The 27,465-nt window shown below is 35.7% G+C and overlaps 1 protein-coding gene across 2 annotated transcripts in view; it reads right to left on the bottom strand.

Moving 5' to 3' along the window:
* The window catches only part of CNTNAP4 (contactin associated protein family member 4), a 278,925-nt gene that overhangs the window by 41,990 nt on the left and 209,470 nt on the right, over positions 1-27,465 (bottom strand). The window contains exons 13-15 of one of the 2 annotated variants that reach the window (XR_012428822.1): positions 22,607-22,850; positions 17,084-17,240; positions 13,607-13,734 (exon numbers count right to left, since the gene is read on the bottom strand). Coding sequence is in view for 1 of the 2 variants with exons in the window: in XM_005592595.5 (XP_005592652.3) it covers positions 13,607-13,734; positions 17,084-17,240; positions 22,607-22,804 (483 nt within the window). In the remaining variant the exon portion in view is untranslated. The remainder of the gene's footprint in view (positions 1-13,606; positions 13,735-17,083; positions 17,241-22,606; positions 22,851-27,465) is intronic. The other variant, XM_005592595.5, reaches the window with a different exon arrangement.

The raw sequence follows: 27,465 nt of genomic DNA, 5'->3' as shown, positions 1-27,465 counted from the left end.
AACACCCCCCTACACATGCACATACAACAAGATAGACGTGGCAACTAGAAAGCGAAAATTCCTCTTATGAAGGCAGAGCAGAACTTGTTTTTACAATCAAAAGATCTTACAAACTATCACTGAAGAAGATATTTCTTGTCATTAGTCTTATACTAGTTTTGTGCAAAACTGTTCTGATATTAATAGCAAAGAAATAGACTAGTGTATTTAATTATTCAGACATACACACATAGAATTTTATTTTAGAAGTAACTGGAAGAACAGAATTTTGGAGCAACATCCAATTATTTTTAGTCTAGATGTAAGAGAATATATAAAATAGTAAACGAGATGAGTGACACTTATCTAAATTTGCTACTGCATTATCTCTCAGTCATTCCTATGGAGGTCAGAGTGACAACAAAGAGGTGTGGAGTTGGGCATCAGACGAGACAGCCTTCCAAGCACGACGTCCTTATTCTATTTGAAGTAACCTATTCTGAATTAACAAATGGCAATAATTTAATATAAAAGGAGAACATATTATAAATTCAAGGTAAATCTGGTCAATCCAAGATTGATGTCCTCCATGAACACACATGATCACGCAATAAAATTAGAGTCCAGTTACTCATCTGAGAAGAGGATCAAATTCAGTTATTCAAAAAATATGAGATAGAGTGATTCTGATTTCAGCAAAACAAAATAATTAAGTGCCCAGTCAGAATTTTGAGGTTTTTATTGGCTAATAAAAGTGCGATACTAATAAAAGTGCGATTACTAATAAAAGTGCGATTCCTTTATTTACATCGTTAAAGTCAAAAGTCACTTGATATTCAGAGTATTGTCTTTTTAAAAATTATTTTAACTCAGCAATTAGCTGTAAGTAGAAGAGTACTTAATATCTTCCTGCATTTGCACACTTATAGCCTTTACAGTATAGACATTACTGTTTTTAAGTAGGCACATCTATACATTTGTCTATTACAGCCCATTTGTAATCTGGCATATTGAATATTTTTCATGTATAGAGAATACTTTTAAATATTAATTAAAGTATTTTATTAGACTAAAATAATTGAAAATAAAAACTAGCAAATTATTCATAATACACTTATTGCCTGATACCTGCATACAAAACTTAATTACACATCCTTATGTGGGATTGTGTATAAACATTGGGTTTTAAAGAACACTACAGGTAAGTACACATCTGCTGTAATATGATGCCAAATATGCACACTAAATGCTCCTCTGCAATCACATTATATTTCCCTCATGCCTTCACTGTCCCATACTCTTAGAGGATTATTTCACACTTCCTCTCCCCAATAATACATCTCATTTCTCATTCGTTAACTTTTCTAGGACTCTCTAATAAAAGAGCAGAAGACAGAAGTGACCTCCTCTAAGCACCCACCACCACACAGGTTCACCTTCCTGCAACATCACCTGTGTTCTGCATTCTCTCCTGTTAGAATGAATTAACTGTCCACAATCCAAGGATTTATTTACTGGATCTCTCTTACTAACACAGACATGCTATTAATTCTCTCATCTCAGAAACCCCAATCTCATGACCATACTTTCTCCTCCATTTACCATTACATATTCCCATGTTTTTCTCCTCCCACTAGTCCTTGAATCTATCTCAGGCTTTTATCCCCAAACACTTGACAAAACAAACCATCACCAAGGTCGCTATAACGTCCACATTGCTAAGGCCAATGATCAGTTCTCAGTTTTATCTTACTTAAGCTAACAACATTTAACATAGTTGATTGTTCTCTCCTCCTTGAAACACGTTCTCCACTTGGAGTCAAGGGTACCCACACTCTTCTTTTCTCATAGGTGATATATTCTCACTCTTCTTTCTTGCTTCCTCTTCACCTCGTCAACTTATCCATACTTAATTGCCCCAAAGCCCTGTTGTTATTTCTCCATCCACAATAATTCCTGCTGTTCTGTCTTATGGCTTTAAATATGCTGAAAACTGACAACTCCATGTCTCTTCTTGAATGTTTAACGACATCTCAACCCTAATGTGTCCTAAAACTGGGCTCTTTATATTTCTCTACAACTCCTTGACCCCAGCAGCAATCTCCCTCATTTCAATTAATGCCAATTCTTTCCCTATAATTGATTAGATAAAACACCTTGGTGTTATTTTAGACTCTTCCTTTCGCAAACTACAATTCATCAGGAAATTTTACTGGTTTCCCTTTCAACTCTACCCATGCCACAACTCTCACCATTGTACCCATGGCTCAAGCTACCATAATTTCTCAGCTGGATTGGTGATATGGTCCCCTAAATGGTTTCCTTGCTTTGAGCTTTCCCTGTTCAATCTCACTAAAACCTAAGTTAGATCATACCACTCCTCTTCTCAGAATTCCCTAATGTTCTCCAATTTCATTCAGATTGAAAATGGATTTTCAAAATCTTTCATGATCTGACCACCAGGTTTCTCTCTGACTTCTACCACTCTCTTTCTTGCCCACTCTGCTCCAAACACTTGGGCCATGTGGCTGCTCCATGAGTATACCATCTACACTCCCATTTCTGTGTGGTTTATCTGGTCTTTCCCTCTGTCTAGAGTACTCTTCCAAAGGTAGACACGTGCCTTGCATTCCTATTTCCTTCAAATCTTTATTCAAATACCACCTTCTTCTTGAGCTTTAAATGACCATCCTATTTAAAATTATGCAACTTCTGTCTCATCTTTATTTTCTTCATAGCTCTTACCAGCTTCTACTGTACCATATATTTCACTTGATTATTGTCTCTCTCTCTCCAAGAGAATATAAGCTCCAAGAATACTGGTATTTTTATCTATTTTGTTCATTGTTCTCTTGTTCTTTCCCACAAGTGGAAAGAGGGAAGAAAAGAGGAAAAATAGAGACAAGAGAAGAGGAAGAAGAAGAAGAAGAAGAGAAGGAGGGCATAAAAAGGTGAAATTAAAAAAGATAAACCCAATAAGATAAAGTAAAATATAAACATTAAAATAAAAATGTTATAATGGAGAATTGTCAGGCATAGTGGAGCTAACAAAGTTACATTATTTTATTATCTGTTGAAATGGAATTGATCCTCACTTTTTTTAATGGTTTATATGTAGTCTGCCAAATGGAAGAGAACTCTGTCAAATGAAAGAGAAATTAACCAGATCACTAGTCAATATTTTTTTCCAGTTGAAGAGCCTCACTTCTGCAAAGTTATTTATTGCCTACATGCACCTTTGATTATTTAATGCATTCTGGGCAGCTGTGATTTTTCAGACAGCTGTACTAGTCGATGCAGACAAAATGAAGAAACTAACTTCAGTGACTCAAGAATTTTTTGGAACGAGAAACTTACAGCAATCTTTTCTAACTATGAAGGTTTCAGGGTGCTTTGATTAAACATAAAATTTCAATGTAATGAATTACCTGAAAAGAAATACATATGATAAAATGGGTTGAAAAATTCAAATGCCAAAGAGTTAAGAATACTGCCTTGCTCAGATAGACAGACTGAAAGCAGAAATTCAGACCACATTTGCAAAAATGTTAACAACTTAAAAAATATGTGTATACCTTTTATCACATTACCTCTATTTCCAAGAAAAAGTAATACCAAATGAACAATATTCAGGTACATTCTTGTTAAATTAGTGACCTTTAAGGATAATTGTTCCTTCAGGTATTCAGACAGAAAAAGCAAGTCACATACAAGGTAAAAAAAAAATCAGTATGGCCTCAGGTTCCTTCACAGTATTCAATGGCATAAAATAAAGGAACTCTGTCCATAGATTTCTGAGGGAAAGAGAATGTATCCAGTCTGGTTTATTTGTGAAGTGCTAAGGCAACAGGCAGACACTTTCAAGTTTGAAAAAATTCTGAAAATAAAGCATACAAGAGCCCTTTTGAGAAAATTTTTCAAAAACAAAACCAATATTCATAAAGAAATATAGTCAACCAAAAAGACATTTAGAAAAGCTGTGGAAGGCAAGACGACTGCATTCCTCAGCACAGACAAGTATGAGATAATATATGCAAACTACTGAAGGTAGCATGATACATAAAAATTACACCAGTTCCTAAAGAGGTTAAATGTAGGGTTACCATATAACCGAGAAATTCCACTCCTAGGTACACACCGAAGAGAAATAAAGCCTTTATCCACACACACACACACAAAGTATACATGGATGTCCACAGAAGCGTTATCATAATATCCAAAAAGTGGATCCAGCCCAAATGTCCATGAACTGATGAGTGATGAAACAAAATGTGGTATATCCATAGAATGGAATATTATTTGGTCACAAAAAAGAATGAAGTGTTGATGCATTCTACAACATTGATGAACCTCCTGGACGATATGATGCTAAGTAAAAGAAGTCAGTCACAAGAGACCACACATCTTGTATTTTTATCTATATGAAATATCCGGAATATGCAAGTTTGTAGAAAAAAAGTAGGTTACTAGTTGCTTAGGGCTGGGATGGGGAGGGGGTGAAATGGACAGTGTCTGAAAAATGGGAGCAGGTCTACTTTAGGGGTGATGAAAGTGTTCTCAAAATGATGATAGTGATGGTTGCTCAACTCTATGTAGTACATTAAAATGATTAAATATACTACAATTGATTGAATTGTACACTTTTAAAAGAGTGGATTATAGGCTGTGAATTATATCTCCATTAAGCTGTTCCCAATAGACAATATAAAGTTAAAGCACCACAGTTTGTTTTAGAATCCTAACGCAACAAATATTCTCAAGCACATAAAAAATTTAAAAAATGCAACCCTCAAGAATCTTTCTAAAGACAAAAAAAAAAAAAGGTAAAATATCAACTACCTGACAAAAATAAATAAATCAAAATAAAAAGCATTGGAGAATAGAACTAGTGGTTAGTCTTTAAAAGTAACAATATACAAATAATGGCATAACTAGCAAAAACTGGGAAGGGGGAGATAAAAAAGGGGAAAGAAGAAATGAGTGCTAGCTTTTCCATTTCTCTGAGTAGATAAATGCTGTTTATAATTTAAAAATACATTTAATATAAAATGTAGTGACTCTATAATCTTTTAAAATGTTCATAGTCTTTTTTTGTAAGTTTAGCGGGATCCCTTAAATTGAATATACTTTGTTAGATATATAAATTTCAGGAGCCATCTTGGCTTAAATTTGGTGTTTTCTTTCTCAATTTCAATGAGTAAAGTTTTATAAATTCATTTCTCGATCTCTTTTTAAAAATATTTTGTCTAGAGTGGTGATTCTCCACCTGGGGCAATTCTTTACCCAGGGGACATTTGGCAATGTTTGGAGACATTCTTGGTTGTTACATTTGGAGGAAGGATGCTACTGGCATCTCTTGGGTAGGAACCAGGGATATTGCTTAGCTCCAACAATGCACAGGATGGTCCTCAACCATAATGAGGAATTATCCAGCCCAAATGTCAAGAGTGGTGAGACTGGGAAGCCCTGCACTAGAAATATCTACCAACATTTGGAATGATATTCAATTGATATTAATCATTATTTCTGAGTTATGTGATTCTTGGTGACTTTTTTACTTACTTTTTTGGCACTTCTATGTAGCTTTAAAAAGTTATGATTTTGTATCAAGTAAGTCATTAATATTTAAGACAATTAATTAAAGGTATGCATATGTATAAAATTCCCCCAAAAGGTTACCATGGTCCTGACAACTATCAGGGTTCCCAGTTCCAAAGTGAAAACCTTTTGAAAGTACTAAAAACAATTTGTATTCCCTCACATTTATGAAGTTTCTTGCATATAAATTATTGGTTGGTAATAAATGTTTTTCCAAGTGAACAAAAAAACAAAGTAAAATAGACCATAAAATAATCTATTTTCCAAGAAGTGGAAATCATTTCAGTTTAATAAAGGCACTGTATTAAGAGTGAAAAGTAAAAAAAAAAACATTAATATTAACTAAAATCATATTCTTATTTGAAAGTACTTTCATTGTTACAACTTCAGGCATATTGATGAGAAATGGCTTAGATGGAACTAGACACTTCTACTATGTGATTTTTTATACCAGAATCAATAATTCAATATAGTCTAAACTCCTTTTAGTACAAGTATATATTTACTTATTTAATTGCTCATAGAATCAAAAATGTATTCATATCTCTTACTGATAATTCACAAGCTATAGGTTTCTTTACATGCATATATTAAATCATTCTCATTATTTCATGAACTGTTATTCATTGATTATCTTTTGTGCAATAGGTAATATATCAGTTATCAGGAACACAAGAATAAATGAACAATGTACCCTGCTCTTCAGGGGCTCAAAAATAATTAAAAGCCAGTATGAGAAACATATCTTTGTAATATACTAAACATGTTTTGAGAATGCAGAATGACTGTGATCTAGAAATCATGATGGAAGAGTTTTAAGCTGAGTGTGAAAGGGTTTGGTAAAAGAATTAGGGAGATTTTGCAGATAAGGGAGAGTGAATGACAAGGACTTGAAGCCAGATGCTATTGTGGTCCAGGAATTCCCTTTGTGTTGCAAGACTCACTGAAGTAGAAGAAAGTTTCTGTAGACGTCTTCTTGCTGTATGTCAAGAAAGCAGGTTTAATTCTCTGTGTGAATGCCTGGGCTTTTAATTTGAAACTCTGTTGCTGGTTCTGAACATACTGCAACTACAGTTAGAACACTTGGGCAGGCCCTATGTCAGCACCATTGGTCCACTTCATACCCAAACCAACTGGTGACCTAGAACTGTGAGTCTCAAACTACCTGTATAGAAAAATGTGCTTTTTTTCCCCTTCTTATTTCAGCCATAAAAAATGAGATTCTGTCATTTGCAACAATATGGATGAAACCAGAGGTCAGTATGTTAAGTGAAACAAGCCAGGCACAGAAAGACAAACATTGCATGTTTTAATTTATTTGTGGGGTCAAAAAAATCAAAAGAATTTAACTCATGGAGACAGAGAGTAGAAGGATGGTTACCAGAGGCTGGGAAGGAGAGTGGGAGGCCAGGAGGAGGTGGGGATGGTTAATGTGTAAAGAAAAACAGAAAGAATAAGACCTTGTATTTGATAGCAAAACATGGTAACTATAGTATAGTATAGTTATATATACATTATATATAATAATAATGTAATTGTACATTTTAAAATAACAAAAATGGTATAATTAGATTATTTGTAACACAAAGGATAAATGCTTAAGGGGGTGAATACCCAATTTTCCATGATGTGATTATTGCACGTTGCATGCCTATGACAAAATGTCTCATGTATCCCCTAAATATATACATCTATTATGTACTCACAACAATTTTACATTTTTAAAATGTAAAATTAAAAATGTAAATTGCTAGAAAAGTGAAATGAGAAAAGTAAAGGTATACAAAATAGTATCTCCAGTCCATTTTTTATTACTCTTCTGTCCAACAGACATAAATTACTCTGTCCAATTGACATAAGTCATTCTGAAAACATACTGTCTATTTTCGTACTAGCCTCCTCACACATTGGTAGCAAAGAATGTGCAGAACAGTACCAGCCTGTGAACCATACTGGCTTGGGGCAGCAGTACATGGAGTGGTCCACGGACCGGCAGTAGCATGTGGAAACCCATTAGCAATTCTCCTACTCAGCCAGGCAAGGTGGCTCATGCCTGTAATCCTAGCACTGTGGGAGGCCAAGGTGGGCAGATCATTTGAGGTCTGGGGTTCAAGACCAGCCTGGCCAATATGGTGAAACCCTGTCTCTACTAAAAACACCAAAATTAACTGGTCATGGTGGCATATGCCTGTAATACCAGCTACTTGGGAGGCTGAGGCAGAATAATCACTTGAACCCAGGAGGCGGAGTTTGCAGTGAGCCGACTGCACTCCAGCCGGGGCAACAGAGGGAGATTCTGTCAAAACACACACACACACACACACACACACACACACACGCATGCGCGGAAGGGAAAAGGAAGGGGAAGAGGAAGGGGAAGGAGAGGGAAAAAGGGAAGGAAAGGGAAGGGAGGAAAGCAGGAAGGAACGGAGGGAGAGAAGGGAGGGAGGAAGGGAAGAATGGAGGGAAAGAAAGATTCTCCTACCCACATCCCCTGAATCACAGTCTCTGGGATAAGGAGCAGAAATCCGTGTTACAACAAGCTCTCCAAGTAATTTTTATTCATGCTGAAGTGGAGGAATTGTTGGTCTAAAAGACTCTGGATGGTTCCTCAAAAATAAATATGTTCCCACTGCTCCTGGCAGGCTGATTACATAGGAAATATACAGGTGACTCCTCCTACTAATGACCTTTCTGCCCACTGGTAAACCCAAATATTTTCCCTTGATTCTTTCCTTTGACTCTTTTTCTAAAGTTTCTAAAGTCAATTTAAGTTAGAAACATACTCAGCATGATTCCAGAAATGTCCTGGAGAATTGGAGAATATCCGTGTTACTGAAATCTTTACTGTTTCATGAATTTGCTTCTACTGGTTGTTTGTTTCTCTGTTTGTTTTGGCGACCCAATTTTGTTCTGTAAGAGACAAGGTCTCACTCTGTTGCTCAGGCAGTAGTAGTGGTGCAATCATAGCTCACTGCAGCCTGGAGCTCCTGGTCTCAAGCAGTCCTCCCACCTTGACCTCCTATAGCCCTGGGATTATAGGCTTCAGGGACCGCACTCAACCTCCAATTCTTAAAATTGAGCAACTATAGCTATGCAAACTGTTATTAACTTTTTTGTTTTGTTTTTCAGTCAGATGTGTTGAATAAGACATCACTTATTATTTATTAAAATATATTAATAATTTATGGTAATTCGCATACAGTACAATTCAGCCTTTTTTTGTGTGTAGCTCTAGAAGTTCACAAGGACCTGAAACCATAAAAACACCACCACACTCAAGATATGGAACATTTTTTTCACCTGACAAAGTTTTCTTGTACCCCTGTATAAAATCCCTCTCACCTCGAAGTCCTTGCAGCAGAGATCCTCTTTCTGTTCCTATGGTTTTGACTTTTCCAGAATATCTTAGAAGTTGAATCATTCAAAGCACGTAGGCTTTTTAGTCTGGCTTCTTTCACTTAAGAGTAATGCAGTTGAGAGTCATCTATGTTGTTGCATGTTATCTAGACTGTATTTTTTAATTGTTTAGTAGTATTCCGTGGTGTACTGTGGGTACACCACAGTAAAATGGAATGTGTATCCTTTCACGGCTTGATAAACATTTGAGTGGTTTCCATTTTTAGGGGACTATGGAATAAAGGCAATAATAATAATAACAAAAAACTGACTATATGCATATAGATTTTTCTTTTTTCTTGGATAAAATGCTAACATGGGGATTGCTGGGACATATGGTAAATGTGAGTTTAACATTATAAGAAACCAAATTATTTTCCAAAGCAGTGTGCACCATTTTGCATCTGTAGCGGCAATGTACCAGAGTTCTAGTTGCTCTAAATCCTCAGTAGCACTTGTTATTTTTTTGGTGGTTGTCATTATTACTATTTGTTAAATGTTAACAGTTATATATTGGTATCACACTGCAGTACTAGTTTGCATTCCCCTAATGACTAATGATGCTAAGGATCTTTAATGTGCTTATTTAAATCCATGTTTTTTTCTGTGAAGTGTATATGCAAATCTTTTGCCCATTTGTAAACTGATTTTTCAAATATTATTGCACCATGAGAGAGTTATTTTTATATTCTGGGTATTAGCCTCTGTAAAACATGTATTTTGCAAATATTTTCACCCAGTCTGTAGCTTTTCTTTTCAATTTCCTGACAGTGTCATTTTAAAAGCAGAAGTTTTTTAGTGAAACCCAATTTATTATTATTTTTATTTTATGAATTGTACTTTTAGTGTTGAATCTAAGAAATCTATGCCCAACCCAAGGTCACTAAGATTTTCCCTTGTATTTTCTTAGAGCAGTGTTATAGTTTGTGATTTTAGATTTAAGTTTGTGTTTAATCTTGAGTTAATTTTTTTATCTACTTTGAAGTATGAATTGACACTTTTTTTTCATTCTGGTTTTCTTTTTCAAATGGATTTGAATTGTTCCAGATCTGTTTCTTGGAAAATTCTATTCCTTCATTGCTGAGTTTCCTTGGCAGCTTTGTGAAAAGTCAAGCAACCATGTGTACATGGGTCTATTTTTGGGCTCTCTCTTCTATTCCATTCATGCATTTGTCTATTGTAATGTCAATATCCCACTTCCTTGAATATCTGTTAGTTTTATAGTAAGTCTTATAATCTGGTAGTGTATCTCAAATTTTGTTTATATTTTTCAAAACATTTTTGCTATTTAATTTCTTTGCATTTCAATATACATTTAAAGATAAGCTTTCCAATTTCTACTCCCCCCCCACAAAAAAAAGATTGCTGGATTTTAATTGGGATTGTTTTCAGTCTATATATAAATTTGGGAAAAATTGACATCTTATCAAATATTTTAATGCATAAATTTTTAAATATAATGTTCTTAATTTTTTCTTAATAATTTGTTATATTTACACCAAAATATTTTATGTTGTTGGTGCCAGTGTAACAATGGTACTTTTAAAATCTCATTTATAATTTTTTTATCATTAGCATATAGAAATATAATTTACTTTTGTATACTGACCTCGAATCCTGTGACTTTGCTAAACTCACTTTTTAAAAACACAAATTATTTGAGATTTTCTACCTAGAATGTCATGTCACCTGTAAATAGACATTTTAATTCATTCATTCTGACCTAAGGTTGGTGCAAAAGCAATTGCAATTTTTGCCACTTCTTTTAATGGCAACCTGATTTGCCATTAAAATCAGGTTGATTAACTTTTGCTGCAACCTAATAAATGCCTTGAATTCCTCTCCTTGACTTATTACATGTGCTAGGACCATCAGTAATAGATTGAATAGGAGTAGGGAGAGCAGACATTCTTGACTTTATCCTGAACTTAGAGGGAAAGCAGTTATATCCTTGACTATTCAAAGTATGACATTAGCTATCAGATTTTCACAGATGCCCTTTATACCATTGAGGAAGTTCTCTTACTTCCTAGTTTGCTAGTTGATATCTGATATCAACAATAATAGCAGCAGTAAAATGAAATTGAAAACAAAATGAAAAGAAAGCTTTGAAAAAAGACAACATCAATAAATCAGGGTAACCTCATAACTGGTACTAGTAGTTCTAATAGTCATGTTTTACGTGTCCTGCTTTCTCACAACTTCACCTTCTTTCCTAGAAAAACATGGCTGATCTACATTTTTCAATATCTCTAGTTTGAGAAAATGAAAATATTACTTTTTTCACTCTCACCTTTTTACTTTTCTGTTAAAAAAAAAAAGTGTTAATCTCCTGTCTCAATGAATGACACTAATGGCTTTATTCATATCAGAAAGCTGGAAATCATCCCCAAGGCTTTAACTCTCAACTTTATATCTAAATCATATTGAATTTACCTCATAGTTGATCCTCCTTTTAAACCTCCATGCCAATCACCGCCTAGTTCAAGCTCTCATCTTCTCCCTGTCTTATATCAGAGGTCACTTTACTGATCTTTAGATTTATAAATGATCGTCAGGCTTTCAATTGAATCATGAGAATTAAGTTATTTCTCAGTCTTAAATTATTCAATGTGTAGTCCTGATGCTTTCAAAGTAATGCCCATGCAGCTTTTCTCTGCTTATAAGGCCTACTGTGCATGATCCTATATCTGTTAGTCCCATATCTGCCCAGTGAGCCTCACTTGGAGATGAAAAAAGAAAAAGTACCTTTGGCATTGTAACTTAAGTGGTACAGATTTCTCATATGGAAAAAAGGAGTATTCGCTGTTCTGAAGACACTGCTCATCTGACTGAGAAAATAAAGAAGAATGTTTCATGCAGAAAACAGTCCTTAGTCCTTAGTCCTTCATGCAGAAAATAACCTCATGTGAAGATGAACCTCAATGCTAAAAATAGATACAGGAGGCAAGAAGACCAATCACTTGATTACTGTTTAATTAATAAGTCAGAGATGAATTAGCAGGTCTCTAAGTACTTGAAACTACTTGTAAATTCTTAGTGCCAATGTAGTAGCTCCCCTCTGTATTCTCATGGTCATGGTAGTTCAATGCTCTAGCTTCTCAACCTCAGTACTATTGACATTTGGGGCCAGATAATTCTTCTTTGTGGAGGGCTGTCTCATGCATTGCAGGATGTTTAGCAGCATCCCTGACCTCTCCCACGACATGCCAGTAGCATCCCACTCCCCAACAATGTGATAACCAAAAATGTCTCCAAACATTGTCAAATGTCCACTGCAGGGCAAGATTGCCTTGGATGGAGAATCACTGCTGTAAGTGGAATGATGTTGTGTGCTTAAAATGATGACAGAAAGTCTGGGAGAAAGAAAGTCTAAGGGAGAGAGTTGGTAGGGACCTCAGTTAAAACACACCTATACACAGGGATTTTGGCTAATGAAATAAGGAAGGCAGAGGAAGCCGGCCTGGGTCCCTGCAGGGTTAAGATCAGAGCAAGCAGTGAAAGGTACATGTGATGTATAGAACAACTTCTCTACAGCCACGAAAAATTGTTACACTCTCCTGGATGCATCTGAACTTTACAGCCTCATCTCTTTGCACATCATTTTTTTTTCCATGAAATATTCTATGCCATCTTCATGGGGTTGTGTAAGGCTCACTGGTAGAACAGGAAGTAGAGGTGATACATATCAGAGATGGTGAGTAAAATGGTAAACAGTATTTACAATGTATATATAATTTTTATAAGCCAGTATCATCTTTGCTTTTTAACTAAGCAACTTCTGCTCTGTATCTCCATAAATCCACTGAATTGTCAGATTCCCTCTTCTTCTGTTGTGCCCCTAGAATAAAATTTTATTTTAAGCTATGGCATTAATGTAAAAAAATATTTCATCTATTTCCATTTTAAGTTCTGGAAATACTAAAAGTATAGATATTTAATGCACTAGTCTCTAACCTAATGCTTTTCAGAGAGGTTAACAATCTATAAATGAATACATATGCTCATTTCATTCCCTGAGCAAAGAAAACACAGATATATAACATATATATATGTATATATAGAACATAAATAGAACTACATTTGACCTTTAAAATTCTGGTTTAAAGTGTTAATGCATTGCATATGCAAAACAACATGTACCACTGGTTTAAAGTAAATGTACACAGATACACACACACACACACACAGAAAAAAAGTGAGATTTACATTTGAAATATATTTGGGGTTAAAATGACATGATTCCATTGACATTCTAATTTCATCCCAGGCCTAACAGTAGGAAATTCACATGAATTAGTAATAACTGTGTTTAGCATTGAGGCTTTCCTATGTGGATAACAGCAATTAGAAATTCAGAAATGCTGGAATGTACTCATGAACTAATCAGTTGAGATGCCCAGTGGTTTCTTTCTCTTAGAATCTTAGCAAGGTTTGCCATCTTGGCTTTGTACTTCATAGGAGTACTTATTTGTTGACTGACTAAAAGAGTATTTCAGACCTTAGTTAAAAATGCCCACAATAGAAGTCTGATTAATTATTATGTGATGGAAACATGATGCTTAAGTGATGGCACTTTAAGTCATGGTACTTTTCTCAAATATGCTTACAACACATCGTAACCACTTACTGTCTCCCCTGCAGAGTAGAGGCCCCAGTTTATAAGCTGCTTCTGAATGCAGTCGGCCTGTGTCTGTAATCACGATCTTAGTTACTGGAAGATGTTCTTTGTAAGAAAGCAATCCAGTGTCATTGGTCCTAAAAAAACAATAGCAACAAACAAAATTCTTAAGAAATTTTAATAGTCCTTATTGCATTTCAAAACCAAGATGTTCTGAACTAAATTTGCACCCACAAAAGAGTAGGGATCCAGTCACTCATTGGAGCACATAAAAACAGAAAGACATTTTATTTATTATTATTATTTTGAGACAGGGTCTCACTCTGTCTCCCAGGCTGGAGTGCAGTGGCACAATTTTGGCTCACTGCAACCTCCTCTTTCTGGGTTCAATCCATTCTTGTGCCTCAGCCTCCCAAGTAGCTGAGATTACAGATGTATACCACCGCACCCAGCTAACTTTTGTATATTTGGTAGAGTTGGGGTTTTGCAATGTTGGCCAGGCTGGTCTTGAACCCCTGGCCTCAAGTGATACACTTGCCTCAGCCTCCCAAAGTGCTGGGATTACAGGTGTGAGCCACTGTGCCTGGCCACAACTTAATGACATTTTAATGTCTCTTGTAGAAAAATGTAATAGAGAATATAAAATATAGCATATGTTAAAAATAGAACACAGAGATTTTTTAATTCAATGGACAATTTTCTACATTTTTACTGGAATTGGTTAATACATTAACATTTAGTGTAATGATTGATACTGTAGTTTGAGGTCTACCATTTTGCTCTTTCATTTCCCCCATAGGATTTCTTTTCATTTTTTGAAATGTTGTAGCAATTTATTTATTTTATTTTATTTTATTATACTTTAAATTTGGGATACACGTGCAGAACATGTGGGTTTGTCACATAGGTATACACGTGCCATGGTGGTTTGCTGCACCCATCAATCCATCATCTGCATTAGGTATTTCTCCTAATACTCTCCCTCCCCTAGCCCCCCACCCCTTGACAGGCCCCGATGTGTGATGTTCCCCTCCCTGTGTCCATCTGTTCTCATTGTTCAACTCCCACTTATGAGTGAGAACATGCGGTGTCTGGTTTTCTGTTCCTGTGTTATTTTGCTGAGAACGATGGTTTCCAGCTTCATCCATGTCTCCGCAAAGGACATGAACTCATCCTCTTTTATGGCTGCCCCCCATATGATTTCTTGTACTTCTGTTTTCCTTTACTGCCTCCTCTTGGCTTATTCCATATTTTTTGTATTTCACTTTGTTTTCTCTATTCACTTTTTAGCTATATTTATTATATTTCCATGTTTGCTTTACAGATTACAAAGTAAATTCTTAATTTATCACAGTCTATTTAGACATTATGTTTTTTAACAATGTAAAATGTCAGAAGCTTGCTAAGACATAATTCATTTAATACTGCTCCCTTCCACACATACATTCTTTTTTCTATTGTAATACATTTTAAATCCATATGTTATAAACTTTATAATAAAAATAAAGTGAATTTAATGTTTTAATTAAGAAAATAATTTAAACACTGGCTTTTACATTTACCAACATATTTGCAATTTCCAGTGCTTTTCACTTTTTCTTGAAGATCTGAGTTTTCATCCGTGGTATTTCTCTTTAGCCTGAAGAATTTCTATTAGAATTTGTTGTTTCAGATGCTCTTTTCAACTCTAAAATTTACATTTAGTTCCATATTATAGTTCTCACTTATCTGCTTAAAATACCCTTTGTTTACACATTGTGATTATTTTTACCTTTAAGTCTTCAAATATTTTTATAATAGTTGCTGTAAAGTATCTTTCTGCCAATTCAAACATCAGTAACCCAAGGTTGGTTTGTAATAACTGCTCTTAATTTCTTGACTTTAGATGAAAATGTACTCTTCCTTGAATATTCAGTAAATGTTACAACATGCTAGATATCATGGATACATTGTAAAGATTCTGGATTTTGTTATTCTTTAAAGATTTCATTTTTATTTTTATAGGCAGTTAAATCACAGCCTTATCACAATAAATTGCCATTGCTTGGTTTGATAGTTCATTAGGTGGGGCCTGCGTGAATTTTGCCTAATTTTCAGTGCTATCTCTTATATCTGGGATATAGTCTTTGCCATAAACACATGGGCAGTATCTGCCTACATTTGGTTACTTTCTGCTCATTTCAAGTAGTTGTTTTTAAAACATTTTTTTTTTCCTGGATTTACAACAATTATCTGAGAAGGGTTAGCTCTATGCAAGTTACTTCACCATTAGCAGAATTTAATATGAGAAATTTTACAATCTTATTTTTAAAAGTCATTTTTAATTAGAAATGTGTTATAGAGGCATTGGAGAGTTATTGATGATTAGGTAATTTTTTATAGTTGTTAAGCGTTACTACTAGCATTTTATTTACATTTTAAAATACAGTATTACTTTGTAGGCATTTTTTTTTTGTGAAGGTAGTGATAAGAAAAGGGTGCCTTCCAAAAGGACTAGAAATTTGAAAAAATGAGAGTTTAAGAGAGACAATATTCTTCATAACAAACATGTAACACTAAAAGTGCAATTCTAAAAGAAATACACCCACACACATAACATCATCTTGATGTTTCCCAACTAAATAAATGAAATATTATCTAATTCAAATTATGACCTCAATTAACAGCAGATTTATCACTGTAATCAATGTGCATCCTGTAACAACATCACCCATATTACATCCAGATTGACTAGAACTATTTGTTAAAAGTAAGTCTTCTGTACAGGTCTAGTTGCTTAGCAATGTAACATATACATAGGTTATGCTGAAATGTAAATATAAATGTTTAAAATATTTTCACTTTACAAATAATAAATAAGGGCAGTATACATGCCAACTCTAGTCTCAAATTCTGTCAATGTATTTTTTAAACTTTTCAGATAAAGGACACATGCATAAGCTTCTTTTCTGCTTAGAGGAATATTTGTAATTTGATTTTAAAATTCCTAAAATGTTACAGATTTCTTTTTTCAAAATATAATCCACAGAACATTAGTTCTTTGTAGTATGATTTGTCTTTTTAAAAATATAAAAGAATTGCATGTTAAAATAATTGTAGTAAATTCTAAGTTGATAATTTTAAATGTTTTATAGGTAGATTATTGAAGAAATGTGCTTTGGCTGTAAATATATTTTTAAGATAATAGAATACCTACTTATATATAGTTTTAAAAGGAATAATAATTAATTCCCCATGTAACAGGTATCTCTGTTTGATTATAAAATTAAAATGTACATGACTTATGGTCCATTACAGAAAATAACTCAAAAAGGCATTGACTTAATACTAAGGACTATATTGACTATACCATGTTTCATTAAAACATACCTTTATTTAATTACTTCATTGCACTAACTTGTTCAGTATCTGGCTAGCTATACATACTTTGAGTAATTAATTTTTTAATGAACTTTTTCTTGCATAAAAAAATCATATGGAAATCACCATTCATTCCGGTCAGCATCACAATTGCAGTAATACTGAGAATCAATGCAGTTTCCCTCTAATCCACAAGTACATTTTTGAAGATCAGGCGAAGAACCTCCCCAGTAGGTTTGCGTTTCATTGGTTCTTCCTACCCACCAACTCAGAGGGGTTCCATCTGAAAGACAAACGTGAGAAATGTGACATCTGATTTATGTCCCACCATCTTCTCTCCCAGTATAATTCCTTTTCTTCCAAAATCATTAAAAAGAATAAAAGGAGAGAGATTGATTTAAGGATATGCAAAACAGTGTAATTGCTGGCATTTCCTTAAGAAAATTTTTTAAATAAAAAAGTTATTATTTAGGCTTAAATGACCGATACATTTGTCCTCGGGTAGAAAAGAAACCAGCGGTTCCTATTTAATTTAGGCATGATAGTAAAAAATGGATTGAGAGCAGCTCACATATACAATTTCTTTAAAAATAATTTTGAAACAAGTTAGCATCAAAATATAAATCATAGTAATTAACATACCAAAGCAAAATTGATCTGAAATCATGAAATGCTCATTAAAGCATTATGGAATGTTATGTAAAGTCCCTGATTTATCTCAATAAATTTATTCTCTAAAAATATCCTAGCTGTTTAATAAATGTTAGGCATGATTTGGCACTCCCTTGTCATGATTTAAGATTTATTTGGAAGTATATATTTTATCTTTCATTTAATGGCTTGTCTATTTATTTGAAGTTACAGAAATAACACTGAAAAATCTTCATGCTGGAAGCGAATATTACACTCAGAAGAAGTTTCCCTCAGCCAAATGCATCTCTTCCTACGATAAATGTTCAGCTACCAGCTCCTTCTGAGTTAAGACTAAACATGATGCCAAGGAACTCAAGCAAGGAACAGATACAACATCTAGGCAAGGATTTCCAGAGAAGGACGTGAAGCATGTAGCCAATCTATCATGAAAAAAATAAAAAGTATGGAGGAAAAATTGTAGTCATCTGAGAATCAGGGCATGAGAAGAATGCAAGCGACACAGAATCAGTCAGCTTCTCAAAGGTGCTTGATCATTTTTCTGTCGACTTTCAAACCTTTAAGTTGTCACCATTAGCCCTACTGAGAATCTGGGATTTTTACTAATTTCTCCCTTGCTTACAAATGCCAATGCTCATTTTAACTTACTATTAGTCCCTGTGCTAATGCTGACAACCTCTCTCCCAGGGTTACTACGCATGCCAGTCTGGCCACGTCAAAACAAAAACAAAAACAAAAAACCAGCAAAGAGTTATTAAAAGCTGTGTTATGCATAAATGCATTAATATGAAGAATCTTCATCTTTTTTTAATTACATGATTAGCCCTTCACCACAAGGTGAAAATTACTTGAAATACTTAATAAATATATTTCAATACACTGCTTAAAACATTGTTTTCATAGATTAAAAAGATTTTGTTATTCTTAAATACTGAACCATATTCCCACATCTAAATTTCCTGTCTTCCCTATAAAATAGAAATCACTGAATGTTTTTTAAGGTATCAGACATTGGTTCAATCCAAGACTTTTAAAGAAAATGTACTAAGGAATATAAATAACTATAGGAATGAATTTTTAAAATCCTGAGAAATAAAAATTAAAGGTAAAAAATACCCGCGGATATGGTGGAACATTCCACCTCCCATAATTAAAATCCTAAATGACTTGAGCATTCCCATTGATCATCCTTCCTGTGATCTGAGTCACAGATCCCCAGCAGTTGAAAACATATTTTCATACACATTTCACTTTATTCATTCATGTATGGCATCATTATCACTTGACACTAAATCACCAAGATCTGAAACTCTAAATCTAGCTTGTCTGAAAACAACTTCCTGTCCTATCCCATTATATTTCTTATTGTGACCTCAGCTCTTTTAACTCTCTTCACCTCAAATCTATTCCACATGAATCATGAGGTCACCAACCTGAGAAAAAATTGTGTATTTAGCCACGTTCCATGCCTTTCAGGATCCCCTCTTCCACGCCTTTCTGGAGTTAACTTTCTAAAACTGGTTATTGAGCCTGAAACACGAGGGAAGCATTAAAAAAAAAAAAAGTGCACAGGCAAAACTGGCCTTAAATATGGCGATTCCTGACACATTCTGTGTCAACCCTTGTATTAGTCTGTCTTCATGTTGCTAATAAAGACATATCTGAGACTGGGTAATTTATAAAGAAAAGAGGTTTGATGGACTCTTAGTTCCACATGGCTGGGGATGCCTCAGAATCATGACAGAAGGCAAGGAAGAGCAAAGTCACATCTTACATGGTGGCAAGCAAGAGAGTTTGTGCAAGGGAACTCCCATTTATAAAACCATAAGATCTCATGAGACTTATTCACTGCCATGAGAACAGTATGGAGGAAACTGCCCCCATGATTCAGTTATCTCCACCTGGCCCTGTCCTTGACACGTGAGGATTATTACAATTCAAGGTGAGATTTGGGTGGGGACACGGCCAAACCATATCAAGCCCCTTTACTCTGTGTGATGTTTACTCACCAGTCCCTCAGGGATTTTGCTTTCTGGTTCTGTTACAGCTTGACTTCTTTGTCAACTTTGATAACCATCCTTCTTTTTGTATTTTCTTATGTTTTGTTTTTCAGCTTTGCAGTAAAATTAACAAATAAAAATTGTACACATTTAAGGTGTGCAAAGCAATGTTTTCAAATGATTACCACAATCACATGATTTAACATAGCCACCGCTTCACATAGCTACTTTATATTTTTATGGTGAGAATACCAAGATCAAGTCTCTCAGCAGATTTCACGTATACAATACACTGTTGTTAACTACAGTAATCATTCTGTATACTACCTCTCCAGAATGTATTCATCTTACAACTGCAAATTTGTACCCTTTGACCAATATCTCCACACCAACCCCCTTCCCTAGAAATCACTCTTTCACTCTGTTTTTATGAGCTCAACTTTTTTAGATTCCATATATAAGTGGGATCATGAAGTATTTGTCTTTCTGTGTCTGGCTTATTTCACTCAGCATAACATCCCTTAGTATCTTGAAGAGAAGTTTTCACTGCAATGTTCATTGCAGCTTTATTCACAATAGCCAAGATATGGAGAAACCTAACTGTCCATTGATGAATGGATAAAGAAAACGTGATACACACACACACACACACACACACACACACACACACACACACACAATGGGATATCATTCAGCCTTAAATAGAAGGAAGTCCTGCCATTTGTGACAACATGGATGAACATGAAAGGCATTATTCTAAATAGAATAAGCCAAATACTGAAAGACATATACTGCGTGACCACATAAATGACCTGAGTTCATTTTGTTCCATAGCATTCATTTACCCTTCCATAATTACCATTCTTATTCTTAGAATACCATTCCAGATTTGCTTATCTGGTTTTTTTAATTCTAAGATGAATATTTAGCAACAATGAACAACCCATTAGAAACTAAACTGTGTATGTTCACTATGGCCACAATGCCCCGGAGAGCTGGAAATGAAGGGGGCTCATGCCATGCACTTTGTATGTACTATGCCACCCAAACATCACTGCACCCCTGTGAAGCTGGTATCATTGGCCCCATTTCGGAGAAAAGAAAACAAAGACTGAGATTCATTAACCATTCGTCCATTTCAGTAATCAAAGTTTCATCTATCTATGTTCTAGATGCACCTAGCCAATGAGAAACACACCCACACCTCCAGCTGTAAATCTTACGCTTTCGAACTACAACTGTGTGATCCTCATTTGCACATAGAATTGAGGTTTCAGGAGGAGATAAGTTTTGGGTGGGTTCCAGAAAGATGGGATTGGAGGGATAGAGACCAAGTGAGAACATTCTGAAAATGGAAAATGAGGAGGAGAAAGAGGAGAAAAAGGGCAAGGGGGTAGTCAGTCATAGGGGAGAAAATAATCTGATTTTTAGTGGGTGGAGAGTAAATAGAGAGAGAATCAGAAATGCAGGGTTCAAATGTCAGAACAACAGTTCAGCATTTTTGCATGATTTCTATGACATATGCTATTCCTGTATGAAACAAATTTCTTTCTAAATTTTTGTCATTCCATCTGGAACTCCAGCCCTTCTTAGGACAAGCAGGAGTGAACATGAAAAAAGTTGCTTTATTGTACAGATATCTTAGAATTTTCTCTAATATGTGAAGAAAAATACACCTCAATGCTACTGCTAGAAAATAAGTGTTAGAGGACGGCATGAGGGTTACACAAGCAGGGTGGACACAGAATATGCAATTCCAGGATCCAGCAGAACAGGCTGTGTCGGACAGACAAATAATAGAAAGGAGGTAGACCTTCTTAAATAGTACTGTGTTTCTTAAAAGTGGGAGCGGCATTTCTTAAAGGTTAATTTTCTTAACAGAGAGTAATACTTTGGATTTTGCATTGGATGGTTAGAAGATATGAAGAGATGACAAGCTAGGAGGCCAGCTGGAAAGCTCTTGCAGTAACTTCAAGAATTAGCTCATTGGGGCCAGGCACGGTGGCTCACGCCTGTAATCCCAGCACTTTGGGAGGCCGAGGCGGGCAGATCACGAGGTCAGGAGATCGAGACCATCCTGGCTAACATGGTGAAACCCCGTCTCTACTAAAAGTACACAAAAAAATTAGCCGGTCGTGGTGGTGGACGCCTATAGTCCTAGCTACTCTGGAGGCTGAGGCAGGAGAATGGCGAGAACCCGGGAGGTGGAGCTCGCAGTGAGCCGAGAACCTGGGAGGTGGAGCTCACAGTGAGCCGAGATAGCGCCACTGCACTCCAGCCTGGGAGACAGAGCGAGACTCCGCCTCAAAAAAAAAAAAAAAAAAAAAAGAATTAGCTCATTAAGGCCTACTGTAAGGCAGATGTGATGGGAACATGGGAACAGAGGCTCTGACATAATGAGACACCCTAAAGAAAGAAAACATAAGACCAAAACCAGAACTCAGGAGCAGACTGGTTATTCACAGTAGAATCAAATAAAGAGTTAAGATAGTTTTCTGATTCCTCCTTGAACTAGTGAATCAACTGTGTCTCTGGCAGCCTTTTCTAATATTCAATTATACCCAGAGGCTGTCAACAATCCATGAAAAAGAGGCACATAGAATACTTACTTTCAGAAAACTAAGTCGTATTTTTATTAGCTGTTTTCCACGATAAAATAAACCTTACGTGTCACTTGCCCTTTATCAGGGATAAACACTATGCATTCATTGAGTATCAGAAAGAGGCCTTTGCTGTAAAGTTATCCAATTAAGGCCAGGAAGAGAGTTTAAAAGCAATCAAGGCTTTGAATAAAGCTCAGTGTAAATTGACCTTGTTCTTTTCTTCAGGCAGAAGCATCTTTGTGACTTCCAGACTGTGACATGTTTACTAAGAATGCGAGATCATATACCCTCAGTGGCTAGATGCCACCACTTTGCAGAATTAAAATCTTCAGGAGCTCGTTGAATAAGTGCATGATGTGATGTGTGCAACAAGACAGACACTATGGTTTACTGACCTTGCTTATTGACCAGCCGTGACTTCTTGCAGTAATAAGTAAACTCCTGTTCACAGTGCTCCGCACGGTTAATAGTGGCCTGAAGTTGCTCCATGCTGGCCACATACTCGAAAAACCCAGCATATGGGTTCTCTGGATTAGTATTTCTGACTCTTGTTAAGTCAGAGCCGTTGTGCTGTATGATGGTCCATGTAGTTTCTTGTATGCAGAAATGGGGGGAGAAAGAGAGGAGACCATCACTAGTCTGCAAAAGTTAAAATAAATAAAGAAAATCAAAATCACCTTTTATCTGAATCAAATTTTTCTAATCATCAAACTTCTCTGAGAGGTAGAATCAACACAAATGGATTCTCAGAATTGTTAAGTTATGGTAAGTGATTATTTTTCCTGAAATATATACTATTGCCATGCATTTACAGTGATTTTATTTAACATTTTCATATAATTTAGCCACACAATATTTATGATGAAAATATTAGGAAATCTGATTATTTTTTGTGATATATTTTATTTCACTGAATCTGATATTCCATCTTTTTAAAGATGCATCATTATTTTATTTCACTGCAAGAAAGGACAAAATGCTGCCTATTACAACTACAAAACATTATTCATCAACACATCCAAAATCCAGTGATATCACAATATGAAAAAAAGTGCATATCAGAATTCATGAAATAGTTTATGTTACATAATGTAAGCAGCCACTTTTCTACTCTTAACTACTATTCATAGTATCAGCAAAAATAAAGTCAAAATTTTGTAGCCCTCTATATACCTCTTTAATCAACATTTAACTATGAGTGTGCATCTTTTTAAAATTAAATGTAAAGTATTCACTTTGATATCATGTGATCTGCACAGTTAGACAGTACAATAGGAAGTTACTCTTTTGAATTGTATGCATCTGACACAGAATCTCAACTAACACAAAAGTAAAATATCTTTGAGTATATACTAGAGTTATCACTATTGGTTCCTGAATGCCTGTAAACATTTCCATCATACTGATTACCAAAATTTCTTAGATGAAATAAAAATCCCACAATGTTTGTAACAGACAATAGGCATATGATATCTGCCCTTCAACTTTACCAGTAATAGACTTTATACTATATTTTCTGTGATATATGCAGACACAAGAACAGATAAATCAAAAAGCCTCTGATTTAGTAGGCAAAAAAAAGAGTGAAAGTTGTCAAAACTCCACTACATATGTGCTGTTAAGTCACATAACTCTTCTGTAATACAGAGGAATATCCCAAATTGGAGAAAAACAGTAATAGTAGGCAAAACGTTTCCCCCTCTTTTTAGCTAAGGCATTCATATGGATCAACAATCCAAATAAGGAGGTATACTTTGAAAATTTCATTCCCATTCCTTTCCCAGTCATCAGTTTGGACTAGAGAGGTGGGCTAAAGGAGGCTGGACTAACGTCACAGACTTATTGCCTTCCACGTGTGGATTATTATTTTTCTGCGAAACAATAGCTGTTATTTTTGCATTTCCCTCTTGCATTTCAGTTCACCCTTCAACAGTAGAATGCTCTCAAACAGAACTTAATCTACCAGCCAATGAAATTACGGGTGGCCAGCAGTACAATGTAGAAGTCATCAAGAGATCTGAGTTGCAGATCTGGCATGCATCTTGTGCCCTTAGGAAAGTCAGGTAAAACCTGGGCCTCCATTTCCAAATTTGGAAATTAAATTGGCAGAACGAGGTCTGAAATTCTATAATTTCAGCCAACTCGACCTTGGCTATTGGAAGTTTAAGGTTATTATTAACTAGACAAATCCGACAGCCTAGCCTCTGTTGGACTCTGTTTCTTTTGTTCAAAAAAACCATTCACCTTTTCTTGTGGTAAATCAATGGCATGCAAGAAGAAGCTAGCTACCAAGAGAGGCGGACAATATACCTGCTTGAAGCCTTTGTCTCTTTCCCTTCTGGATCACACTGAGTGAGACTTCCCTGTAGTTTAGCATCCACTGGGTCACAATTAACACCTGATTCTAAAGGTTTTTAAAGGTGTTGCAAGAGATTCAAGGCCACCGTGCCCGGCAACCATCAAAGAGTAGCTCATATCAATGTTTCCTTTTGAAATTCTAAAATATTTCAATGTTATGATAGTCCCTGTAAGTTGATTTTATTCTCTAATAAAAAGCACTACAAGGTATGATGTTAACCAGATGCCACACTTATCAGGCCATCTAGATTTCCAGGGTAGAACAGACACAAAGAAATTGTCACAATAGATTTTGAGCAACAGAGATAGGGGCCTTAAAAGCCAGGTTCCAAACTTCATGTGCTTCATTAATCTGGAAATCTCTGAAAAGTCTCAAATTAGAGCCTCTTTACTGTTCTTTCAGACATGGTTGAGTGATCTGAAGTTTCTACAAACACCTGCTTAGAAGTAAGAGTGGTAAAAGACACAGACTTCATCACAATTTGTAATTCAATACTTTGTGGTTGACTTTAGCGGTCTTTCCTACCAGTCTGCAAGCTCTATGAGAGTAGCAATAGTTTCTGATCTGGTAACAATCATATCTCCAGCACATAGCACAAGGCTTGATACAAAATGCAGAAGACATTTGTTGAAGACATGAGGGAATAAACAAATGAATGAATAAAAACAATGCATTGTCTAGATTAGAGCACAATCTCCTAGGTTATCCGATTCAGACGCTGCAGAGGCTCTGACATTTTCGCTGCCTTTGAGTTGTTATATAATTCTATAAATTGTAGATAACTAATAGAATTGCTAAATAATGTTAAGTCTGGAACTGTGAAGTGCCCTGAGATGTTACCCTACTTGCAAGTTAAGGAGTTATCTTGCCAATACACAGATTATATCTATCTGTTTATTGATCTGTCTACTACCTACCTACCTGTCTCATCTACACTAACAGACACAGAGGACCTCTGAATCAGGGACCATTTGCTCACAGAGAACCTCATCAGCATCAATCCCTCATACCTCAATTTCCCACCTGCAGATGCAGTGAGTGCTAGATAGAGCTGTGCCTGCTGGAGTTGTACCGCAAGAGGAGGATCACAAAATGATGAGGCTTGGGCTTACAGAGGGTACCTAGCACGCTCTCTCCTCCTCCACTCCATAGAGTGATAGAGAGACTTTGGCTTTGGAATGTCACAAATTTTCTTTAGAGGAGAGAAGGTACAAGCCCTTAGGTTTTTATTACTCTTAGAAAATAAGCAAATGCATCTGGGGGAGATAAGCCTTTAAATCTCTTCAGAGCTATTCACTATCTCTAACTTCCAAGACACATTTAATCATCCTTTAACGTAGGTTGCCAGACATTTTTTTTTTTTGTCTTTGCCCAGAAATAAAGGCACTGTTTCCTTACAACAAATAATTCTTGTCTGTAGACAAGCAACTTCTACCTGGTTGAGGTTCTAGTGACTTCCCTCCCCCATCATGGATGAATCCAGTGTTGCCTCCATATGCACATTTGTTTCCGTGTTCCTAACATGTAGATATGTCTTTTCTTTGGATTCTCCTTTGAACTGGTTGTAATGTCTTTCCAATTTCTTCATTAATAATGCATTTTAAACATCTTTAAATTTTTTTAACTTTTATTTTCATATCTGCATGACAATCATGATTTTACTTTATTACAAATTATCTTTTACTAAATACAAAAAGAGTGGGAGGGTAAGGAGACAGGGAAATGAATAAGAGATGGCTGAAATAGGCAGAAAGTCTACATTGAATGGTAGTTTGGGTCTACTCACGTCTTTTCCTGAAGACATTTCACCATTTGTAAATAAAGCAACTGAGTAATTAAGAACTTGATTTACCTTAGACTGGCTGCTATTTTTTAGTGTGATAACAGTGCAAAGAGAAAACATGCTGTTTAAGCAATACAGTTGCAAAGCTTGTGTTGCTTCATGCTTAATAGCTGAAGGTGATAGATGCGATAAAGACTAAGAGCAGGTAGGAAGTGCTGTGTTAAGGAAAGCAGGAGACAGGAGGGGAGACAGCTAGCCTTCTGGAGCAAAACCTGATGTAAATAGGACTGCATTTGAATAATGGACAGTTATTTATTAACCCTCATAGCTGTTAAGAAGGCCTTTATTATTGAAATCTCTAAAAATAATTATGCTATTATAAGTCTTAAGCTCTCCAGCTTTCTCCTGAAATGATCTCAGGAGCTCCTATCTCAGAAGCACATGGGGTACCTGTTAATAATGCAGAGACCCAGGCCTTGTGTTCTAAACTTACTGAGTCAGGGAAACTAAACCCGGGAGTCTCGGTATTGGGGCCATGAGAAGGGGTGAGTTTAATCCATAGAGTTTTCACTTTTAGAAAAACTTGAAAGTCTCTGTTCTAGCACTCATCAATTTCTTCCCTCTGGAACAATCATCCTTACAGTACAATGTTTGATAATGAGAAACTTCTTGAACATGAAACAATTTCATTATAGAAAAAGCAATGAAGGCTGGGTGCAGTGGCTTATGCCTGTAATCCCGACACTTTGGGAGGCTGAGGCAGGCAGATCACCTGAGGTCGGGAGTTCCAGACCAGCCCGACCAACATGGAGAAACCCCATCTCTACTAAAAATGCAAAATTAATTGGGCGTGGTGGTGCCTGCCTGTAATCCCAGCTACTTGGGAGACTTAGGCAGGAGAAATGCTTGAACCCGGGAGGCAGAGGTTTAGGTGAGCTGAGATCGTGCCATTGCAACAAGAGTGAAACTTGGTCTCAAAAAAAAAGAAAGAAAAGAAAAGGAAAAGAAACAGCCACTGGGATTCACCTTATTCTAACTAATTATTTTTAAATTATGTTTGGAAAACTGTTTACAAAGAAATTTCAGCTTTTAACATCGTTTAAGAAATTATC

This window comes from Macaca fascicularis, chromosome 20 (assembly GCF_037993035.2).
Source record: "Macaca fascicularis isolate 582-1 chromosome 20, T2T-MFA8v1.1".
Classification (NCBI taxonomy): Eukaryota; Metazoa; Chordata; class Mammalia; order Primates; family Cercopithecidae; genus Macaca; species Macaca fascicularis.
The sequence above is the reverse complement of the archived record's forward strand: the minus strand, read 5'-3'. Positions and strand labels throughout refer to the sequence as shown.